This window comes from Xiphophorus maculatus, chromosome 12 (genome assembly GCF_002775205.1).
Source record: "Xiphophorus maculatus strain JP 163 A chromosome 12, X_maculatus-5.0-male, whole genome shotgun sequence".
In the NCBI taxonomy this organism is placed as follows: domain Eukaryota; kingdom Metazoa; phylum Chordata; class Actinopteri; order Cyprinodontiformes; family Poeciliidae; genus Xiphophorus; species Xiphophorus maculatus.
In genome coordinates, this window is record NC_036454.1 from 21,452,222 (window position 1) to 21,470,286 (window position 18,065).

At 38.5% G+C, this 18,065-nt stretch overlaps 1 protein-coding gene across 3 annotated transcripts in view; it reads left to right on the forward strand.

Moving 5' to 3' along the window:
• Positions 1–162: 162 nt before the first annotated feature.
• slf1 (SMC5-SMC6 complex localization factor 1) overlaps positions 163–18,065 on the forward strand; it is a 38,289-nt gene continuing 20,386 nt past the window's right edge. For 2 of the 3 annotated variants that reach the window (XR_002753583.1, XR_002753584.1), the window contains exons 1-15: positions 163–406; positions 3,247–3,358; positions 4,667–4,745; positions 4,918–5,143; positions 5,221–5,374; positions 6,782–6,904; positions 7,059–7,124; positions 7,641–7,787; positions 8,144–8,313; positions 8,470–8,604; positions 9,572–9,725; positions 9,898–10,066; positions 10,327–10,472; positions 11,643–11,749; positions 15,143–15,222. Coding sequence is in view for 1 of the 3 variants with exons in the window: in XM_014470417.2 (XP_014325903.1) it covers positions 3,248–3,358; positions 4,667–4,745; positions 4,918–5,143; positions 5,221–5,374; positions 6,782–6,904; positions 7,059–7,124; positions 7,641–7,787; positions 8,144–8,313; positions 8,470–8,604; positions 9,572–9,725; positions 9,898–10,066; positions 10,327–10,472; positions 11,643–11,749; positions 15,143–15,222 (1,867 nt within the window). In the remaining 2 variants the exon portion in view is untranslated. The remainder of the gene's footprint in view (positions 407–3,246; positions 3,359–4,666; positions 4,746–4,917; positions 5,144–5,220; positions 5,375–6,781; positions 6,905–7,058; positions 7,125–7,640; positions 7,788–8,143; positions 8,314–8,469; positions 8,605–9,571; positions 9,726–9,897; positions 10,067–10,326; positions 10,473–11,642; positions 11,750–15,142; positions 15,223–18,065) is intronic. The other variant, XM_014470417.2, reaches the window with a different exon arrangement.

Sequence of the window (18,065 nt, forward strand, 5' to 3'; positions counted from 1 at the left end):
CGCATCTGACTGCTAAAAACTTAAATTTAGTGTAACGCTACATTATACATGTATATTACTTTATATTTATGTGACGATTAAGTAACTTAAATGGATGTTTTAGAAATACAACGCGTTGACTCGTGAAAATCACCACCTCTATCTATATAGATTAACTGCGGCTTGGATCTTGTTTCACATTTGCGGAGTGAAACACGAGCCTGAAACATAAATATCAGGGTGTTTACATTAAGGCACAAAGTCATTGCGCATATATTTTTTTATGGCAACGTTTAATATGGTATTACGGGGAATAACAACACTGTGACTGACCACAACACCGCTGCCATTGTTGGATGTCTGTTAACTATCGGAGTTTTGGCGCGCCTGGATGTGATCGGGAGTCACCGTCTATGGCATGAAAAAGGTACCTCTATAATAGTTTGTGTTTTTTGATAGTTTGCATTTACATACTCATTAATATACACGGCATGTATTTGCTTACTGGGTGAGATGTGTGTCAGAAAAATAATGCCGTATGAAAAATATGGCATGTCAGTCGATGAGAACTTCATTAACAATCGCAGGTCCATAACTATCCGATCAAAGCAACACAAGATATAAACTCATAGTTAAGTGATACAATACAACTAAACAACCAGTATTATTTCAAAGGCTGACGAGGTAAGATATTTTGAACTGTGCATGCTGATGCGGACATGCAAAATTAGAAGAAGCAAAGTTTATGTTGTGACATCAGGGTTCAAAGAGTTTAAAACAGTGTGCAAAAATCAAACTGTTAAAAGCAACCAAGTTTGGGAAGAAGTGCAGTTACCAGTTTCATTTTTTGTAAGGGACAGGAACACATATTGCTTAAGTATTTTAGTTGCTGAGGAGAACATTTGCTCTGGGAGGTTTATTAGACAATCAGGCCTGTTAAAGTCACAATTCATTGAGAGCATGAAATGATCTGAAATGCCACTAGGATTATATTATATATATATATATATATATATATATATATATATATATATATATATATATATATATATATATATTATATCAAAGGATTATATCACTTTCTCCTTTTAAAAGGAGAAAACACACTTTCTCCTTTTAAAAGGAGAAAATACACCTTCTCCTTTTAAAGGAGAAAGTGTGTTTCGGGTACTTTGATGCAAATTTTCTGCAGAAAAAAGAAATGACAAGAATATTTGATCTATTCTTATATTGAACTAATTGTCATTTAACTCAAAAAGCTACATCAGAGTGCACACTGCTGGTTGCTTTTTTTACAGACTGAAAATGGTGGAAGTATTTTACTTATGCTTTTGAGGAATTTAAAACACAATAAATTTTCAATATTTTATTTCTGATCAGAGTATTGGGCAGTAAGCAAAATTTGTCCACAGTTGAATGGTGCATCTCTGTCTGCTCCATTATGGGAAAGATAAAAATGTGCCTGCAAAATTATGCTATTTTACCACTAATTTACATTCATATACATTCTTAATTTTTGATCTGCTACATAAACTTAGACAGTCATTTTTGATTGTGAGTTACTGAAATATTGTACAGATAATGCAACGAGGCCCTATACTTCACTGCATACTTGGCATTTTAGCACTTGTTGTGGAAAAAAAAACTATGGTCCCTGGTTCGGTCCCGGGTTTCGGCACCAAACTGTCATGGAAAAAAACCTATTTCCAAGCACTGTTCAGGTAAAATCACTCAATCAGGTTTATTCATGAATTGTGCACAACTCAGAGAGCTCGTAGGACAATCAATAATGAAGCAAGTCTGAATGTAAAGCTCTGCCAGGCAGAGCCAACACATGAGTTTTATACAAAAGGATAAGGGATCCAAAGCATGGGAAACAGACTGGTTCCCATGCAGCTGGGAAAAACGACGTCCAACCATATACATGTAACCCAAATAGCTTTAATTTGGTGGGAATATACAGGAACTTAGAATAAACATATAGCAATACAACTAGCAGGTGTAACCTTATTGTAATTTTTCCACATCACCCTCTATGATCAGAGTATTAAACTGCAACTGAGGATCTTTAACTCTGTTTGTTTTAAATAGGGAAACAAAGCATAGAAACTTCCCTTTCATTGGGATTTGTTTTTTTTTTCCAAACAGGTCAACGGTTGCACAGATCACAAATTGTGCTGTAAAGAACGTGTGTTTAGTGGATAATCAAAATCTTCGTTAGGAATTTTGAAATGGATAATTTAAAGGAACTCTTCTACAGCATACCAAAGCCCACATTTGATGGAAACCAACCATATATGTATGTTATAATGAAAAACAGAAAAGGAACTTCTCAGATGAATTCAACTGCCAACAGGAAGGATTACAATATTACGCTGGAGTTGGATAACATAATCTGCTTTAACAGCTTAAACAAGTTGAGTCGACTGAAAACCCAGCTGTGCAAAATGCCAAATGTTCTGCCAAGTTGTCAAATAAGCTATAATCAGATTATTTGGATCTAAAGTGCCTGTCTGTTCAGGAAGAAGATCCATTTCAGATTTATACAAAATTTTCTAAGTGATCAACATGATCCTCTAATATCTTCATATCTTTAATTTTAAAGGGATTTCCCAGTAGAAAAAATGTTTTTTGTTATTCACTAAATCCTTATAGGGTTGCCTACCCCCATGGGGCGAGAGGCAGATAACATCCTGGACACACACACCCACCCCTAAGGAAAATTTAGAGAGACCAATCAACCTGACAGTTATAGTTTTGGACTGTGGGAAGAAGCCAGAGTACCCGGAGAGAACCCATGAATGCAAAGGGAGAACATGCAAACGCCATGCAGAAAGATTCGAACCCAGGACCTTCTTGATGCAAGAGTGCAACACTGCTACCAGTTTGCTCACACTCCCAGTAAAGGACAATTTAGACTGCTATATTTAACTGCAAGAAGAAGCCGTAGAGAACCTACCCAAGGAGAACATTCAAGCACCGCTAACAGTTGCAGCTTCCAACTTGTACCGCAGGAGGAATAACTTTTGAAACACCAAAGCTCCAACCTTCTTGTATAGTTCTTACAAAAATGTGGAATCATTATCTCTACTTAGTCCGGGCTGTATAGCTTATTTACCTTTCTGCTTTGTGTAACAATGAACCAGTTAGCTATTTATTCTAAGTGTTACAGCATGATATTGTTCAGAGACTTATGTGACTGGCCTGCCTGCCTGCCTGTACATTTACATACACTTTAACCTTATTTTCTGCTGGTTTCCTTTTCAGGATGGAGAGCTGCACACATGTTTTCCAGATCTCTGGGATCAAAGCGCAGGATAAAAAGAGAGTTTTGATTAAGGGCATTTATCAGCTCGGTGGAAAATACATTGGTGGCTCAGTAAGTTGACATTCTTAAAGTCATGTTGCATTTTTAATACAACAATTAACCGTTTTTTTCTACCATGACCTCTACTGCTAACATCTGCTTAGTTTTACCAGTAACCTTCAAGCCCAAAGGAATCAGTACAGATATAGCACACTATAGACGGCCTTATTGCTCTTAGCTGGCATAAATGCCAAAATACATTTTAAGCCAATTTTCACTATCAAAAATGTAAGTCATATTTGCAAATTAATCATTTTTTATGTATGTTTGGATTATGTGGATTATGCATTTCATCCATTGATTTTGATTCCAAACAATTGCAAAAAATATGCAATTGACAAAACGGATTCCATTTTGCAAGCTTATTCTTTTACTTTTGTACCATACAAACTCTACCTTTAAAATAAAGAGGATAATGGGTTTTTTTTTGTCTTTGTACCTTTATTATTTTTAAGGTTATGGATTTTACTGCATGTCATACTTCACACTCCTAGGGGCTTTGATAAATCACTCATGATTTGGCATGTTTTCCAAGCCGACTGTTCGATTTAAAATTTGCATCACCCATATAGATACAACTCACATAAATTATTTGTTAAAATTATTGGTATCATTAAGTGCAAGTTTAATGTATTGTACTTATGGGATCGACAAAATTTCAAATTTTACTATTTGTCAGCAAACAGATGACATTTTCTTTTACTGAACATGTAAACAATGTGTTCACACCTATCTACACACACACATGATAAAGAAATGCAAAACCACACAAAATAAAATATGCAACATTTAATCCCTTATTAATTGATTTAGTTTATATACCTGTGAATTATCCTTAATCCCACTCCTTAAGTACTTGTCAACAGTAATAATATTAACTACAAAATCTGACTTATCAAGGAAAAGCATCTGCACAGCAAAAACATTTACTACATTTTAGGCATCATCTTTTGAGTATTTCCAGAAAACTAATCATTTTCTGTTCTGAACTCAGTTGGAGATTTTTGGCACTTCACAAAATCTGTCAATATCAAGCTGCTAAAACAAACAATTATGTTCTCTATAACCCATAAGTGCTATGTTTTTGTACCTTTGTAGTTATTCTCTCAGACTTCTAAGCTGAAATAAGGTGAAACAAGCTACCAGTAGATATTATGAGGTGCTGTATATTCAAATACCTGTGTGACCGTACATAGCACTTTAATGCTTCTTTATATTTCGTAATTAATATATTTAATGTGTTCTTTTGAGCTAGAAATCTGGTTTCTTTACCTATCAGTTAATCCCCTTTATTTGAACCTTTGCATGTATATTTCACAGGTATACAAGCACTGTACCACTCACCTCATAACCCCCCAGGTTTTGCCCAGTGAGAAGTTTTTGGCAGCTTGTGCGGCAGGTCAGTCATTGAAATTATTGTTGAATATTTGCTGATCTCTTAAAATATGTTGTTTTCTTTTTGTTTTTACCTTAATTTTACATAGCTGGTCTATTGTTATACTTTCTATTCTTGACTGTCCTATTTGTTTATTTCACATCCAATTTTAAGTGGTGTTGCTTCTGCCTCCCAGGGAAGTGGGTTGTGACTCCTAACTATGTGTTGGAAAGCATGAAGAATGGCTCGTGGTTGCCCGAGGGACCCTATGAAGTGGCCATTTTCACCAGCCCCTCAGCTGCCTTTTACCCCGTCAGACAGTGGAGGGAAAAGGTAGCCAAAGGTAGAATAACTGGTGCTTTTCAGGGCTGGAAAGTTCTTCTCATGGTCCAAGAGCCCAACAGAAGAGCCATGTTCAAACGGTGAGATTCCACCTTGATATAAGAGTGTATAAAAAACACTCATGTATGAATGATGTTTAATCTTTTTTCTCATCCAGGCTGCTGAAAGCTGGAAGAGCAGAAGTGTACAACTCTCCTCCACCTATGTACACTCCCATCACTCATGTCATGGCGAAACCTGTGACGGAGAAAACAAAATCTCTTAACTCACCTTGTTACCCTGTGAGCCACATAGTGCAACACCTCTTCGGGGTACGTTAGTGTTAAGTTTTTGCTAAACATATGACCCCAGCAGCTGATGTACAGTACTTACAACCCTTTTACTTTTCTAGATATTTTTATGTTACAGCCCCAAACCTCTCTGTGTTTTATTGGGATTTTATAGGCTTGGCTAAGATAACAATGTATAGTAGTGAAGTGAAAGGAAAAATATACAGGTTCTATTCTGTAAAGTCATTGGAGTTTTTTTTTTTAAAGACCATTAGCTAACAAAAAAGAATCCTAAAAAAACCCACCCACGCACACCAGTCAGATCAGGAGTAAAGTTGTAGAGTTTAACAGGGTTAGTTTATGAAAGCAACTGTCGAGACATGGACATCTAGCTAAACTGGCAGGCTGGGCAAGAACAATGTTTTTCAGAGAAGCAACTAAGAAGCCTTAGTGACTCTGGAGGAGCTGCACTTCACAAATCTGGTTTTCTAATAAGAGTGGCAAGATTGTTAAATTGTTAAAAGAAAACCAATAGAAGTTCTTGAGGTTTTTCTTACATGCCAGGTGACACAGCACTCATTCAAGAAGATGCCGGTGGTTCAGCCAGGGGTGGAAATTAGCCACTGGCCAAATGCGGGTAAAAGTATGAAGTGGCGTGTAAATTGGAGCAACGCATCCGCCACTATGGCGGGTTTACAATTTGAGCAGAAAAAAAAATAGCTGCATTCAGTTTCAACTTCTGTCTAGGGTGGGAGTGGCTGACTGGACTACAAACTGATGCACATACTGTATGTGGGACGGACCTAGGCTGTTATAATTTAACAAAAAAATATATATAAAATCTAATTTTTATTGACCGTGGATCCCATTGATTGATTTCATTGAGGGCATTGGGCTTATCCAATGAAATCCCTCAGTTCTCCTTGGCCCGCCCCTCTCCACCGAGGTTATAAATAGCGCCATTCCAGCTAACGGAGTCCGAGAAAAGTGAGCGGATACGAGACGGGACGGGTCAGGAAAACTACAACAACTAAGTGCATAAGTCCATTCAGAAAAATGTATCAAACTAACTAATATGTTAATTACCACACAGTAACGTTACGAAGGTACTACTACCGTAAAGGCGGGGAGGGAGAGAAACTAACGTGGGAGGGGAGTAATGGGGGGTATAAAATACAGTAGTTTCCTGGAAAAAATGGGAGACTTGACAGGTATGGGGATATTATTTGCTTGTACTGGTGAGATTTGTATTTGAAAGAAAAAAAAAAAACAGTGGCTGGTGAAATGTCTGAGTGGCTCCACCAGCCACAGTAACTGGTGGAGAAAGTTTTAAATTTCCACCCCTGGGTTCAGCCCATGGAGCAGCTTTCAAGCTCGCCTCGTAGTCGTGCAGCACGCTGGTTTTATTTTTATTTTATTTTATTTTCTGTTGCCTTTCTTGTTTGACAGAGCAATCGCCTGGATATGGATTTTAACAAAATGGATGATCTTCCGTCCGAGACAAAAGCCAGTTGTCTTGAAGGCTTCTCTAATTTGGAGGCAGAACTCAGGAATTTTGCTGTCAAAAAAGAGGTGTGTTTATTATTGCAGCTCCTAACAGAAATGCACTGAAGCGCAAAGTTTAAACAGGATTTAAAAACAACTTTGTTGGTCTACATTTTACTCGCTTAATTGACCTTGTTTGCCAGTTTGGTTCTGAGCATTTTAAGGTGTTATCTCTTTGCAGGGCCGGCCCAGACTGTGCTTCCTTGAGTTTCTAGGTTACAGTGACCCTCATCGTCCCTTCACACAGGTAGGTGTGCATACATATCAACCCCCAGCCACAATCACTGCTATACATTCATCTGCAGGATAACTCTGTGTTTCATCAAGCAGATCAGGTCATTCAATTTCCTTTATGTCATACATTTCAATGGAAAGTGACATCAAGCGCAAGGGCGCATCAAAACCAGGTCACTGATTTAACCACCTCTCTCCACTGATCTGAGAGCTGTGATTGGCAGACCTATTAACAATACTCTCCACCGTCCTGTCCATACTTTACCCAAGTGGATGTCTGTCAGATTGCTATTAGAACTACTCTTGTATTTCCATTCAGGACGTTCTGAGTCCATATGCTATTTGCCAATAAGCGATGGTCAAAAATGACCCTCAGGAACTTCTGATGCCAACTCACGACTTATTTCGATTACCCTCCTGCCCTCTCGCTTCTCTTCTTTCTGCCATCTGTCTCTTTGAGTGCCATGTTTTTTCCTCCCTTCTTTCCATATACTTCTTCCATTTCACCATTGTTCTGTTATTCCTCCAGGCAATTGTAGCAGATTTAAGCAACGTCAGTAGTATGATAGAGTGCGGCCTACTCAGCGAGGCCTTGGATTCAATCAGAAATGCCGTGTTTCCAGGCGTGTTGCCACCAGCGACATACCTGATCTCCCTCATAGAGTACGCACAGCAGGTAGGACTGGAGATACCTGACTGCACAAATTCCCACCTGTGGCTTTGTGAGACTAAAGGGTTGTACAAATAGATCACTGGTTGCACCACATGTTTAAAAGTTGATGGATTGTATGTTGATAGATGACTTAGAGTAGAATTGTTTTGTGTGTTTCTGATCCACCACACAATGCTCAAGTAAAAACATGTATGATAGAAAAGCCTTATAGTGACACGTTATCTGTTGAAAAGAGTAACCTGATTAATTTTCCAGTGATCAACAGATAATATTGCAGATTTGGTTTATTTTGACACAGGATCTCTTTGTCCAAATACTCAAAGCAATTAAAACTCGTTTTTTGTGTTTACGTTGCAAAGGGTAACGCCACGTCCCTCTTTCTGAGAGATTTCCATCAGGTTATGGTAAACCTGCTCATTACAAATCCTCCATGGCTGGCTCAAAATTCAGTGAAAAAATACTATGCCCAAGTGCTGCAGTGTCCTCAGTGCAAGATGGGCTTATGGCCTCTTTTAGAGACTGCAATCAGGTAAGCCTGAAGTCAGTGCGATTGCTTACAAAATATGTCTTTCCCTTTCTTAAAGACAATAATATTTATATTTTACTTTGTTGGACATCAAACAGCCTCACCACTTGTGCAAAGTTAATATAACATGATTTTACATTTTCATGTGTGATCAACAAGATACTGCCTGACAAACAGCGACACCTGTCACCCACACCCTGGACCCGCCTTGCCAGCTTTGGTACATTTCTACTGTGACATGCTTGCACTTTGCCTCATGCTTCTCAAGGGTGAACTTCACTCTGTCAATAGCAGGTAACATTTTAAGTGAATCTACATGTTTAATTATTTTTTTTGTAAGGAAGTAAGAGAATGTTTAGAACGTGGATAAACTCACTTTTACAATACCACAGGGGCATCTTGGACATTAATGTTAATTTATTTAAGTATTTAAATTTAAATTTATTAGACATGTCTATTATACCTAAAATAAAATGTTTCATGTGAGTTTTTTTCCTGTTACTTCTGCTTTACAGTTAACAAAAACCGTAGAAATCTTAACTTAAGAATATTATCTCCAAAAAAACGTTTCAGATATAATCCAGAGGAAGACTGCTATACAGCAGAGAGTCACTGACATCTTCTAATTTTATAAAACCTGTAAAAGGTTATTGCTTAACAAGCAGCTGTTCATCATTTCCAAACATAATAATAGAAAGTAGAGAGGAAGAAAATTTTTTCCTTGTATTATTACTCTGATGAACAACAGAACATTTCAAGAGTGTCAGATTTGGTTAAAAAAAACAAAAGACTAGACTGATACTCAACGGTCCAAAGTCCTCTTTTGAAATGGAAGTAAATTTTGCATTTCATTTAGAGAGTGAAGTGAAGAATGTAGACACAGAGAGTCTAAGATACTTGATTCTTAGATTCCGTTTCCACAGTCATGTCATCTGCTGCTGTTTCGCAGCCGTTTACCAGGAAATTTTAAAGCTCCTTGTTCTTTCCTCTCTGACTACCTTCTGTTGAGTCGCAGACATTCCAACAGAATTTGCCAATTATCCAGCATACCAGTGAACAATGTACCAATTTTAATCAGACAGAGAGTCTTAAATGTATATCTTTGTGTGTAATGACTCTATAGACTAGAATAATCTTGTTTTTTTAATTAGATTTACTGAAATAAGTGATTTTTTTTTATTTATTGAGATAAATAATCTCAATAGATATGATAATATGATTATGCACCATAATCATATATCTCTGTCTTTTTCTCCATCAGAGACTTTATGTTTTCTAACCAACCCAGAGCGTCATCTGCACCAGCTTCTGGTTCATTTCTCTATGGGACTTTCTGGACCGTGTGGGAACGAACAACACTGCTCTCCTGCACTGTGAAAAAGCTTCTTCAGCTCCTAAAAGAAGCTGCCATTATGGTAAATAATGGCATTGGCTGCCATTGGATAAATTGGAAATGCCATTTATCCAATGGATTTTCCATTGGATAAAGGGTCAGGCATTCACCTACTGCATCTAGTGTTCTTCTGTAATTGATGTTATTTATAAAGCTTGCTTTCATCCATAGTATGATGTTTATTCTCACTGAAGGAATTTGCTGAGGGAGCAGAGAAGCGGGAGCTGTATTTGGCAGACACTCTGCTGGATCTTCTGTCTGTGTTGGTGGAGTTTTGGTGTCAGCAGCACTTTAAACTTAATCAGAGTCTGGTGGAAAAAGGCCTCAAAGACCTCTCGGAGCACCTTGCCATTCTTAGCCAGGGTATGGATGAATAAAAACTGGATTTTGTCTGTTTGGAGTCTAAATATTTGCCTTAGATTGTTAAAATTTGTATTTTATTTTAATTGCTGTGTAATTGCCCCACTTAACACTTTTATACGGTAAAACTAAGACATGTTTCCTCTGCAGTGAGCATATAAAATGCTGAAGAGGGTTTAGCTTATACTTAAATTTTTTTGAAACCATCATAATTAACAAAACTATATATTCCAAGATATTATGTTTTGTGTTTTCACCTCTAGATCTGTGTCCAGCCGTTTTGGTAGAGCTGGTTTGCAGAGTTCACTCCACCAGGCTAAAGTTGGTCGTAGTTGATGCCATCTTCAGGAATCTCTGCTGCAGAAATGGCTTCATTGTTGGCGATGAACCTCTCTCTCTCAAGAAAATGGTAAGTGTTTACCACAGAAATGTTGCATTTTTTTTTAAGTGTACCATAATCATATGTTGACGATACAGACATGATATCTGATTGATTTTTTTTAAATTACAGAAATATTTGTTCCAGAGATCTGCACAGACAAAACTAGTCAGACCCAATAAACCTACATTATTCATTGCTTTTTGGCCCAATGAAAGGTTTTAAAATATTAGCTATACGTTCATGCAGAGAAATTTTTGCATGATAAATTGTATATTATTTTGTGTTGTATTTAACTATTGTGAACATATCTTTTCTTGGAAGTTGTCATGTTTTGATGCTGACATTTTTAGTGCTGTTTTGAATGTGTTGATTTTCAGATGAAAGATAATGGACTTGTACAGTTCACGGTATTTAGTGTAAATGTCTTTATATTCTAAATAAATACACCCAATATCTATATGTAAGGTCTGATTACCAACATAAAATTATTACTATCCAATTTATTTTTTATTTTCTTATGGTATCAGACAAAGTGCTGAAGCGACCAGAGTTTTCTCAAACTATAAGGGTAACTTAGAGTTGCCTCCTATCCCAGCAGTTGTTACGCAGTGCCCATCAGGTCTTCCGAAAAAAGTCTCCCACATTGTTGCATCTCCTTGCATAAATAGAAAGATTTGGCTACTTTTGGAAGGGAAAACACAGACAAGAAGTTTCTCCTATCACTTTGAATACTGCTGCTGTAAAGCGGCAGGTAGCAAACTACAAACAGCAAGCTGGGGCACGTCAAGCTGCTGCTCTTGTCTTTATATCAAATGTTGCTTTAGCAGCAGTACAAATAATTGTTGCCTTTCGTTTTTTAATTAATGGCAGTTAGATTATGCTACAGTTTTATTCCTGTGGTTGATTTACCAAAGGTGATCGTCACACAAGGAGAATCTCATACTGTACCTAGTTAATGGCTGGCTATCAGTGGTTGGTTTCTTTGGACCGTTATTTTTCTGCAATAAACAAAAAGCATGAAGTAAATTTGATGTTATTGCACCTTAATAGTCTGTTGATTCTATGTTAAGCATCTTGGAAGTAGATCAAAAACGTGTTGTGTCAGTGCAAACATCTGGTTGTTATAGCCGCTCAGTTTCACTCCCTTCCACTCAAAGTGTACATATACTGTCTAACCTCATATGTCACTTCCAACAGGTGTGTTCTTACTTGCCCGCTCTGGGAACGTTAGCTCAAAGTCCCAGCTTTGCTACCTACAAGACTGAGAAAACCTCCCACAGCTGCACGAGTCAGGGGACCAGCAGGTCAGTCAGTCACAGTTTGTCTTTATCTTGGGTGCCAGAGACAGTTCTCTTTGAATATAAAATATGAGTTGGAATTATTAAGAGCTCTCAAGTTACAGAAACAGAACCTTCCTATGCCTATTGAGTCTAGATGGTTGCATCACTCATCGTCACAGTCTTTGTTGGATTCGGTGCATCTGAAATAACAGACTTCCTCCAGCACTGTGCGATACCTCTGTCCTTTGTCAATAACACACAAAAAAAACAGGTGATAAAAGTAAAGATGTGATGGGAAAATTGAGTGAAAAGGAACAAAGGAACACCTGGAGGGACGAGGAGGTGAGAAGCAAAGTTGCATGAATTTATTGGAGGAGTGCTGTGTGGGCTTTGGGAAATCTAGAGACAGGCAAATAAAGGTCAGAGGGAGCATGAGGAGCTGGCATGGGTTATACCCAGGTCCGGTGCCATCAGTGTGTGCTTGCTAAGAGGAGGGGCACACAGGAAGGATAAGCCTAGACACACGTGTCCTCTCTAACACTACCTTATGATTTGGTCAGGGACAGAGTAGATAGACTACCATTAGGGTCTTCAGTCTCCCCTTATGACCACCACCTCTCAGCCCACATTCCACTTTTTTCTTTATCTTTTCTTGCATATTAAATCCCTTCTCTTGATGCAATCACACACACACACACACACACACACACACACACACACACACACACACACACACACACACACACACACACACACACACACACAGAGTCTTTCTCCCTCCTTACCGTGTCAGACATCTGCTGTTTCACCAGCAGGTAGTTGGCCCAGAGTAAAGCAGGAGTCACCAGGGAGCAGGTTCATTTGAAGGCTACTGGTTCATGAACTGACCAAATCTCTCTCCTCCCCTCCCCATTCTCTCTTCTATATCTGCTACCCTTCCTACTTTTCTTGCACTTGTACTGCTTTTAGCTAATTTCGACACATGCATGAGCGGAACCAAGGGAAACGCGGAATGCAGTCTGCGCGGATGAGATAAAGAAATGCCAAAGGGCATGTAAAATCATTTGACCCCAAAAGAAAGAATGAAGCCACAATGACAAAGCCTGTGATAAATTGAAGACAGAAACCAAAAGCAAATCTTGTTGCCTCATTTTTCATGCTTGAATTCATGATATTGTTCAGAATTTCATTGATCTTGGCATTTCTAATCAATTAGCACATGTTATGTTGAAGCATTTATTAAGTCTGGCACTTTTCTGAAACTGAACCATCTATGTTTAGACAGCTGGAAATACTTAAATTATTAAAGTCTTCGATGCAAAAAAAACTTAAATGCAAGAATGCGTGACATTACAAAATACATAATATGAGCCTTTAAATATGTCACTTTTTATTTACCTCAGATGTGTGATTTCAGTAAAAACGTTACATGTGTTAAATGGATTTCCAACTAAATCCTGCCAGTATGTATGGTTTTGGATATGAAAAGAAGGTTGTAAAGAGACATGTGACCCTTTTCTCATGCATTTCTGTCTGATGGCGCACATAAGACTTTTGAGTGAATGTGTGTGTGCAGTTATATGTGAGACGGTGGACGTTTTTCTTCCGCTCCAGCGGAGGAGCTGCAGCGAGGGCGCGTGTCCAAGCCGCAGCGACCTGACAGGGCGACTGATTGACCGACTGTTTAGATGACCGTTTAACTCGCCGGCTGGCCACGCAGCGCTGAGTGCTGTTAGCAGAAGGGAAGCTGTAATTAAACTGAGATAAACCTCCTGCTGGTTTAATCAGGCCTTGCGCGTTGCTCAGTTGTCGACATCTTTTAAAGCACCTGACAGTGTCATTTGATTTGTCGTGTATGTCAAACTCACTGAAAAAAAAAATACTGAATCTCTACTCTTGGATGATGTTCAGTCAATTGTTTTTTTTCTCCATATTGAGTAATTTCATGACTTTTTCATATAGTTAATCCAAAAACAAATATTCCACTCATACAATTTTCAGGTATGTTTTCTGAAGTGAAACAGCTGACAGAGACCGTTTCAGATTTGCAACTCCAAACATTTTTTTGCTAGGTGTTTACTTCAAAGTTGAGATTTTTTTCTATTATTGTGTGCTTCGTGTGTAAAATTAAGAACTGCTTTGTCACTTTTAGGTGAAGATTTTCCATCATGCATTTTTTTACTATGAACTGGGAATGAGTTGCTTTACTTATTGCTTAGATTTTCATTATGAAGTCTGCATCCAAAGTCAAATTCTGTTCTGGGTCCAGATCTGATAACTGCACCATTGCCAGCTTCCCTTCTTCCCAAAGTAAAAAGTAAAATACACAAGCCCTATACAATGTCTTCAGACCCTACTGCTGGTTGATGCGGACAGAGGGACACTTGGGGGAGGGGGGATAGGGTGGTTCGCGATGAGAAGAGGTACACTCTCATCATAGACTGCATTATGGATTCTGCCTCGCATTCGCACACACACCCGCAGCTTGTCTCATCTGTTCTCGTCCCTGTCCTTGCTAATAACAAGCAACGTGACAGGAAGCGTGTTTCCTCCTCAACTGCTGGCAGCTCCTTCCTGGCTTCTGAACAACCCAATTACCAGGGAACAAGCTTCTTCCCTGTAATACGGATGGCACCTCCACTTCAGCGTGGCGCTCGCACACGTGCACAAGCATATACACACAGGACACCTGTCAGGCTCCATGCCGACAGATTCTCCGTACCCACACACAGGACTAGTGACAGCCCACAGCTATTAGCACGCCACCACTTTGAAGAGGTTTCACTTTCTTTTGCTAGTTATTTCCCCCTAATGTGCTTGCTCGCGTCGAATTCTTCATCTCCGCTTTTGAGTTGTTAAGTGGGAGGAAAAGTACTTTGGAGACAGGAATAGAAGATGGGACGTGTGAAGTGTGTGTGGCCAACACAGCAAGAGATTTGACAGTTATTGTCAGATTTCATATAAGGACGATACCACACTATGAGGGATTGAATTTGCTAATGGTACCTAATACTGAGCAGTGAATCCAATTCTACTTGCCAGTACAGTTTCACGTTTGAAAATGGGCAAAAGCAATGTTAGCACCTGTCAGACCGGTACTCTGATCACATAACATGTGACCTTTTGGCCCACATGCAGAACTGTGTTCAGCAGAAAACTAAAAGGGCACATCATCCTAAATATACCATCCCTGTGGTGAAACACGGTGGTGGCAGAATCATGCTGCGGGACTACTTTATTTCAGGACAGCTCGTTAGAACTGATGGAAGGATGTTTGATGAAAACCCATAAGAGATTGTACAAGTCTTGAGACTGGCATGTCACTTGTTCATCATTACGTTAGCAGTGACTGAAATCATTGTTGAGTTTGGGTGAAATGTCAAATATCTTGTTTCTTCTTGAAATCTTATCTTCTAGGACCGAGAACAGGCCGGTGACTGAAGAAAGCCCCGAGCGAGAAAATGCCCCCAGAGGCATGAACAGAGTGAACGCAGCAGGTATGTGGCACATGCACCCACACTGACTCGCCGCTGCTTGGCAATGTGGCTTCAGATTTGCAAGATGTGCACTTTTAATCGACTTAGGCTTGACAGTAGGTCATCATTAAAACGGGACATGATAGCTCTGTCATCACTTTCAGTTCAGTGAAGAGCACATAATGTATGAAGATGGTGATTGATTTGCAACGAATTGGATGTTCACTCATCTGTATGAGCAACTTGGCTGAATAACTGAGGCAGCCATGTATTTTCTTTTAGGTTGGACTGTTACCACTTTCCATATCGCGCCTCCTTCCTTTTCTTTATCAATTTGCATTAAAATCCAAAACTGTGCTTTCTGTTTTTCTCATGTCTTATCCACTTTTTTTTTCTTTTCTTTTTTTAGCAATAACCAAAGTGTGACAGATGGAGATAATGGGTTTCTAACTTAAAAAACAACCCTAACACATTAGTACTCAAAGTGTGCCTTAGATCTCCATTTTAGGGATGTTAAACGCAGCAATTAGGGTACAGCTGCAGATATGCAGCGGCTGCACTGGTGGAACTTCCTGCAATTATAGGCAGCGCACTCCTTGTGAACTCTCGAAAGTGTCAGAGCTCATCTCTCCCTCCTCCACCTGATCAGAAAGGCCCTGTGCCGGTGCAAAGGAAGGGTGGAGGGTAAAGGAGAGGCACAGGAGGAGGGAGGGCTGAGGCGGGAGACTCAAGGCTGTTGGCATGTGTTGTTTTCCTACTACGTGATCTCTATACCAATGCGCTTGGCATTAATTTTTGATGAACCATTGGCACCGCATTCTCCCCTCTCGCCCTCTCATCCCCTCTCTTCTCATCCCCCCTTTTCTCCCTTCTCATTTTCCCTGTTACAGGCACTTTTCACCCACATGTGTTAGCTTGCTTTCTTGTATTCTACACATCTTTGCTTTAGAGCATCTGACTTGCCTTGTGGAAGCCCTGTGTCTTTGTCACACTTGCTCAGAGGGCTGAGGGATTTGGGAGCAACTTTTCTCTTTTTTTCCCCCTCCTGTTCTGCATTTGCTTCTTGAATCTCAGCATGGATATCAATTTTAATGAACCTAAATATACTGCACATAAATTGTCAGACAAGAATTGCTAAGTTAAAAACCTGTTTGCATTTTGCCGTATGTCATTCCGAAGACTAACCATATATGTCAATTTTTAGTCTTTCAAGTGTAATATGAATAGGTTTTACTTTTAAAAAGTTTTAAAACTATAGCTTTTTCTGGGCATAATTTATTCCAGCAACAAAACAAATTCTTGATAATATTAAATATTGAAGTTCTTACATTTGTTCTGCTTTTCTTTGAGAAAAATGACCAATTCTTTTCATGTTTTAGAGTTGCCTTGGTTTGTAGTTTTCCAGGGTTTTCAGAAGCTTTGGCTCTGCTTTATCTCATTTTTTGTCCAGTCCTTGTATCTGACAGTTGTGTAGGGTACACACAAAAGAATCAGACAGGTGGACAAGTGAAAAAAATAGAAAGAAGGAAAAGCATCCTATAGAAGAAAAACAATAACTCAGTAGAAGTTATTTAGGAGAGAAAACTTTCCCACAAAGACTCAGGATCTCAGAGATTTATCATTCATTTACTATTTGAGAATAACCTTTGCTGTAGCAAAATGTTAATCTTCTGTGAGCCAAACATTGTCATCTTAGCTGTTTTATTAACAATGTCATCAAAGGAAATTTGGAAAAGATGGTTTTGTAGGACATTGTGCAAGTAAAGTCTGGTTTACAACAAACAGAAGCCATACTGCATTGCAAATTAGCTACAAATATGTGACAAAACAACCAATGTCCTAATACACTTCTGAGAGGTTTTCTTACGAAAACTGTAAAAGATTACAAGAAAGGCTGAATTTTGCTCCATTGCATTTTATTTGTCTTGTTCCAAATACAGGTTCTGATGGGTAAATAAGATATTTTAACTAAGTAGAAGCATTTAAAAAGCAGTGCCTTCCAGAAATATCACAATGAATTTACTTTTTGAGGTACATGCATCGCACATTTACGGATTTTCATTGACTCTTCAGCGAGTGTTGAAAAGTGACGCCACCTGTTAAACAAGAATTTTGCTTTCAGGCTCAAATAATGACTGATTCCAAATTTCATCCCTGAACTGTGAATCAAGACATATCAGATAATCACACAATATTTTTAATTGTGTCCGTTATGTCTGTATTTTTCCTGGCTCCTTGCAGATTTAAGCACTTTGCTCTCAGCTTACTTTAGTATGGTAAGCAATTAGACAGACATTGTCATTGAATTGTATTACTAACAATAGCTGGCACCAAAAAATAGCAAATTCCCACCTGTTTCTGACTTACTAATAGAAATCACTCAATGTGGCTTTGTCTGACTTTAAGACAACAATGCAATGAGTTTTGTTATTTGGAATCAATTTAACCAATCTCTTAAGTTTCCTGCATTTCTAGTCAGGGATGCTTCCTCCTGTATACATTTGTATGCGATTTCCTTGCATATTTTTTGTGTGTTGTGGGATGGTTGTTGACAAAAATATACCTTATGTGATGTTGTACTTCAAGTACAGCATCACATATAACCTCATTGCAATGCAGAAGCATGCTTTGCAGAATTGTGGCTTTCTAGTGAAAAAAGTCTGCCATAAAAATAGTTACTTCCTATATTGAACATTTTGAAAATGTGCTTTGTTCTTTTTTTATTATTTTTTATTGAAAACAAGATTGATTTCCAAACCTACTTTACCTTTTTGTAGAAACTAAATTATTGATGATCAAAGTATTTTTAACATGGGTACAACTACCATAGATGGTGGCAGAAACGATTTCACCAAGAATCGTTG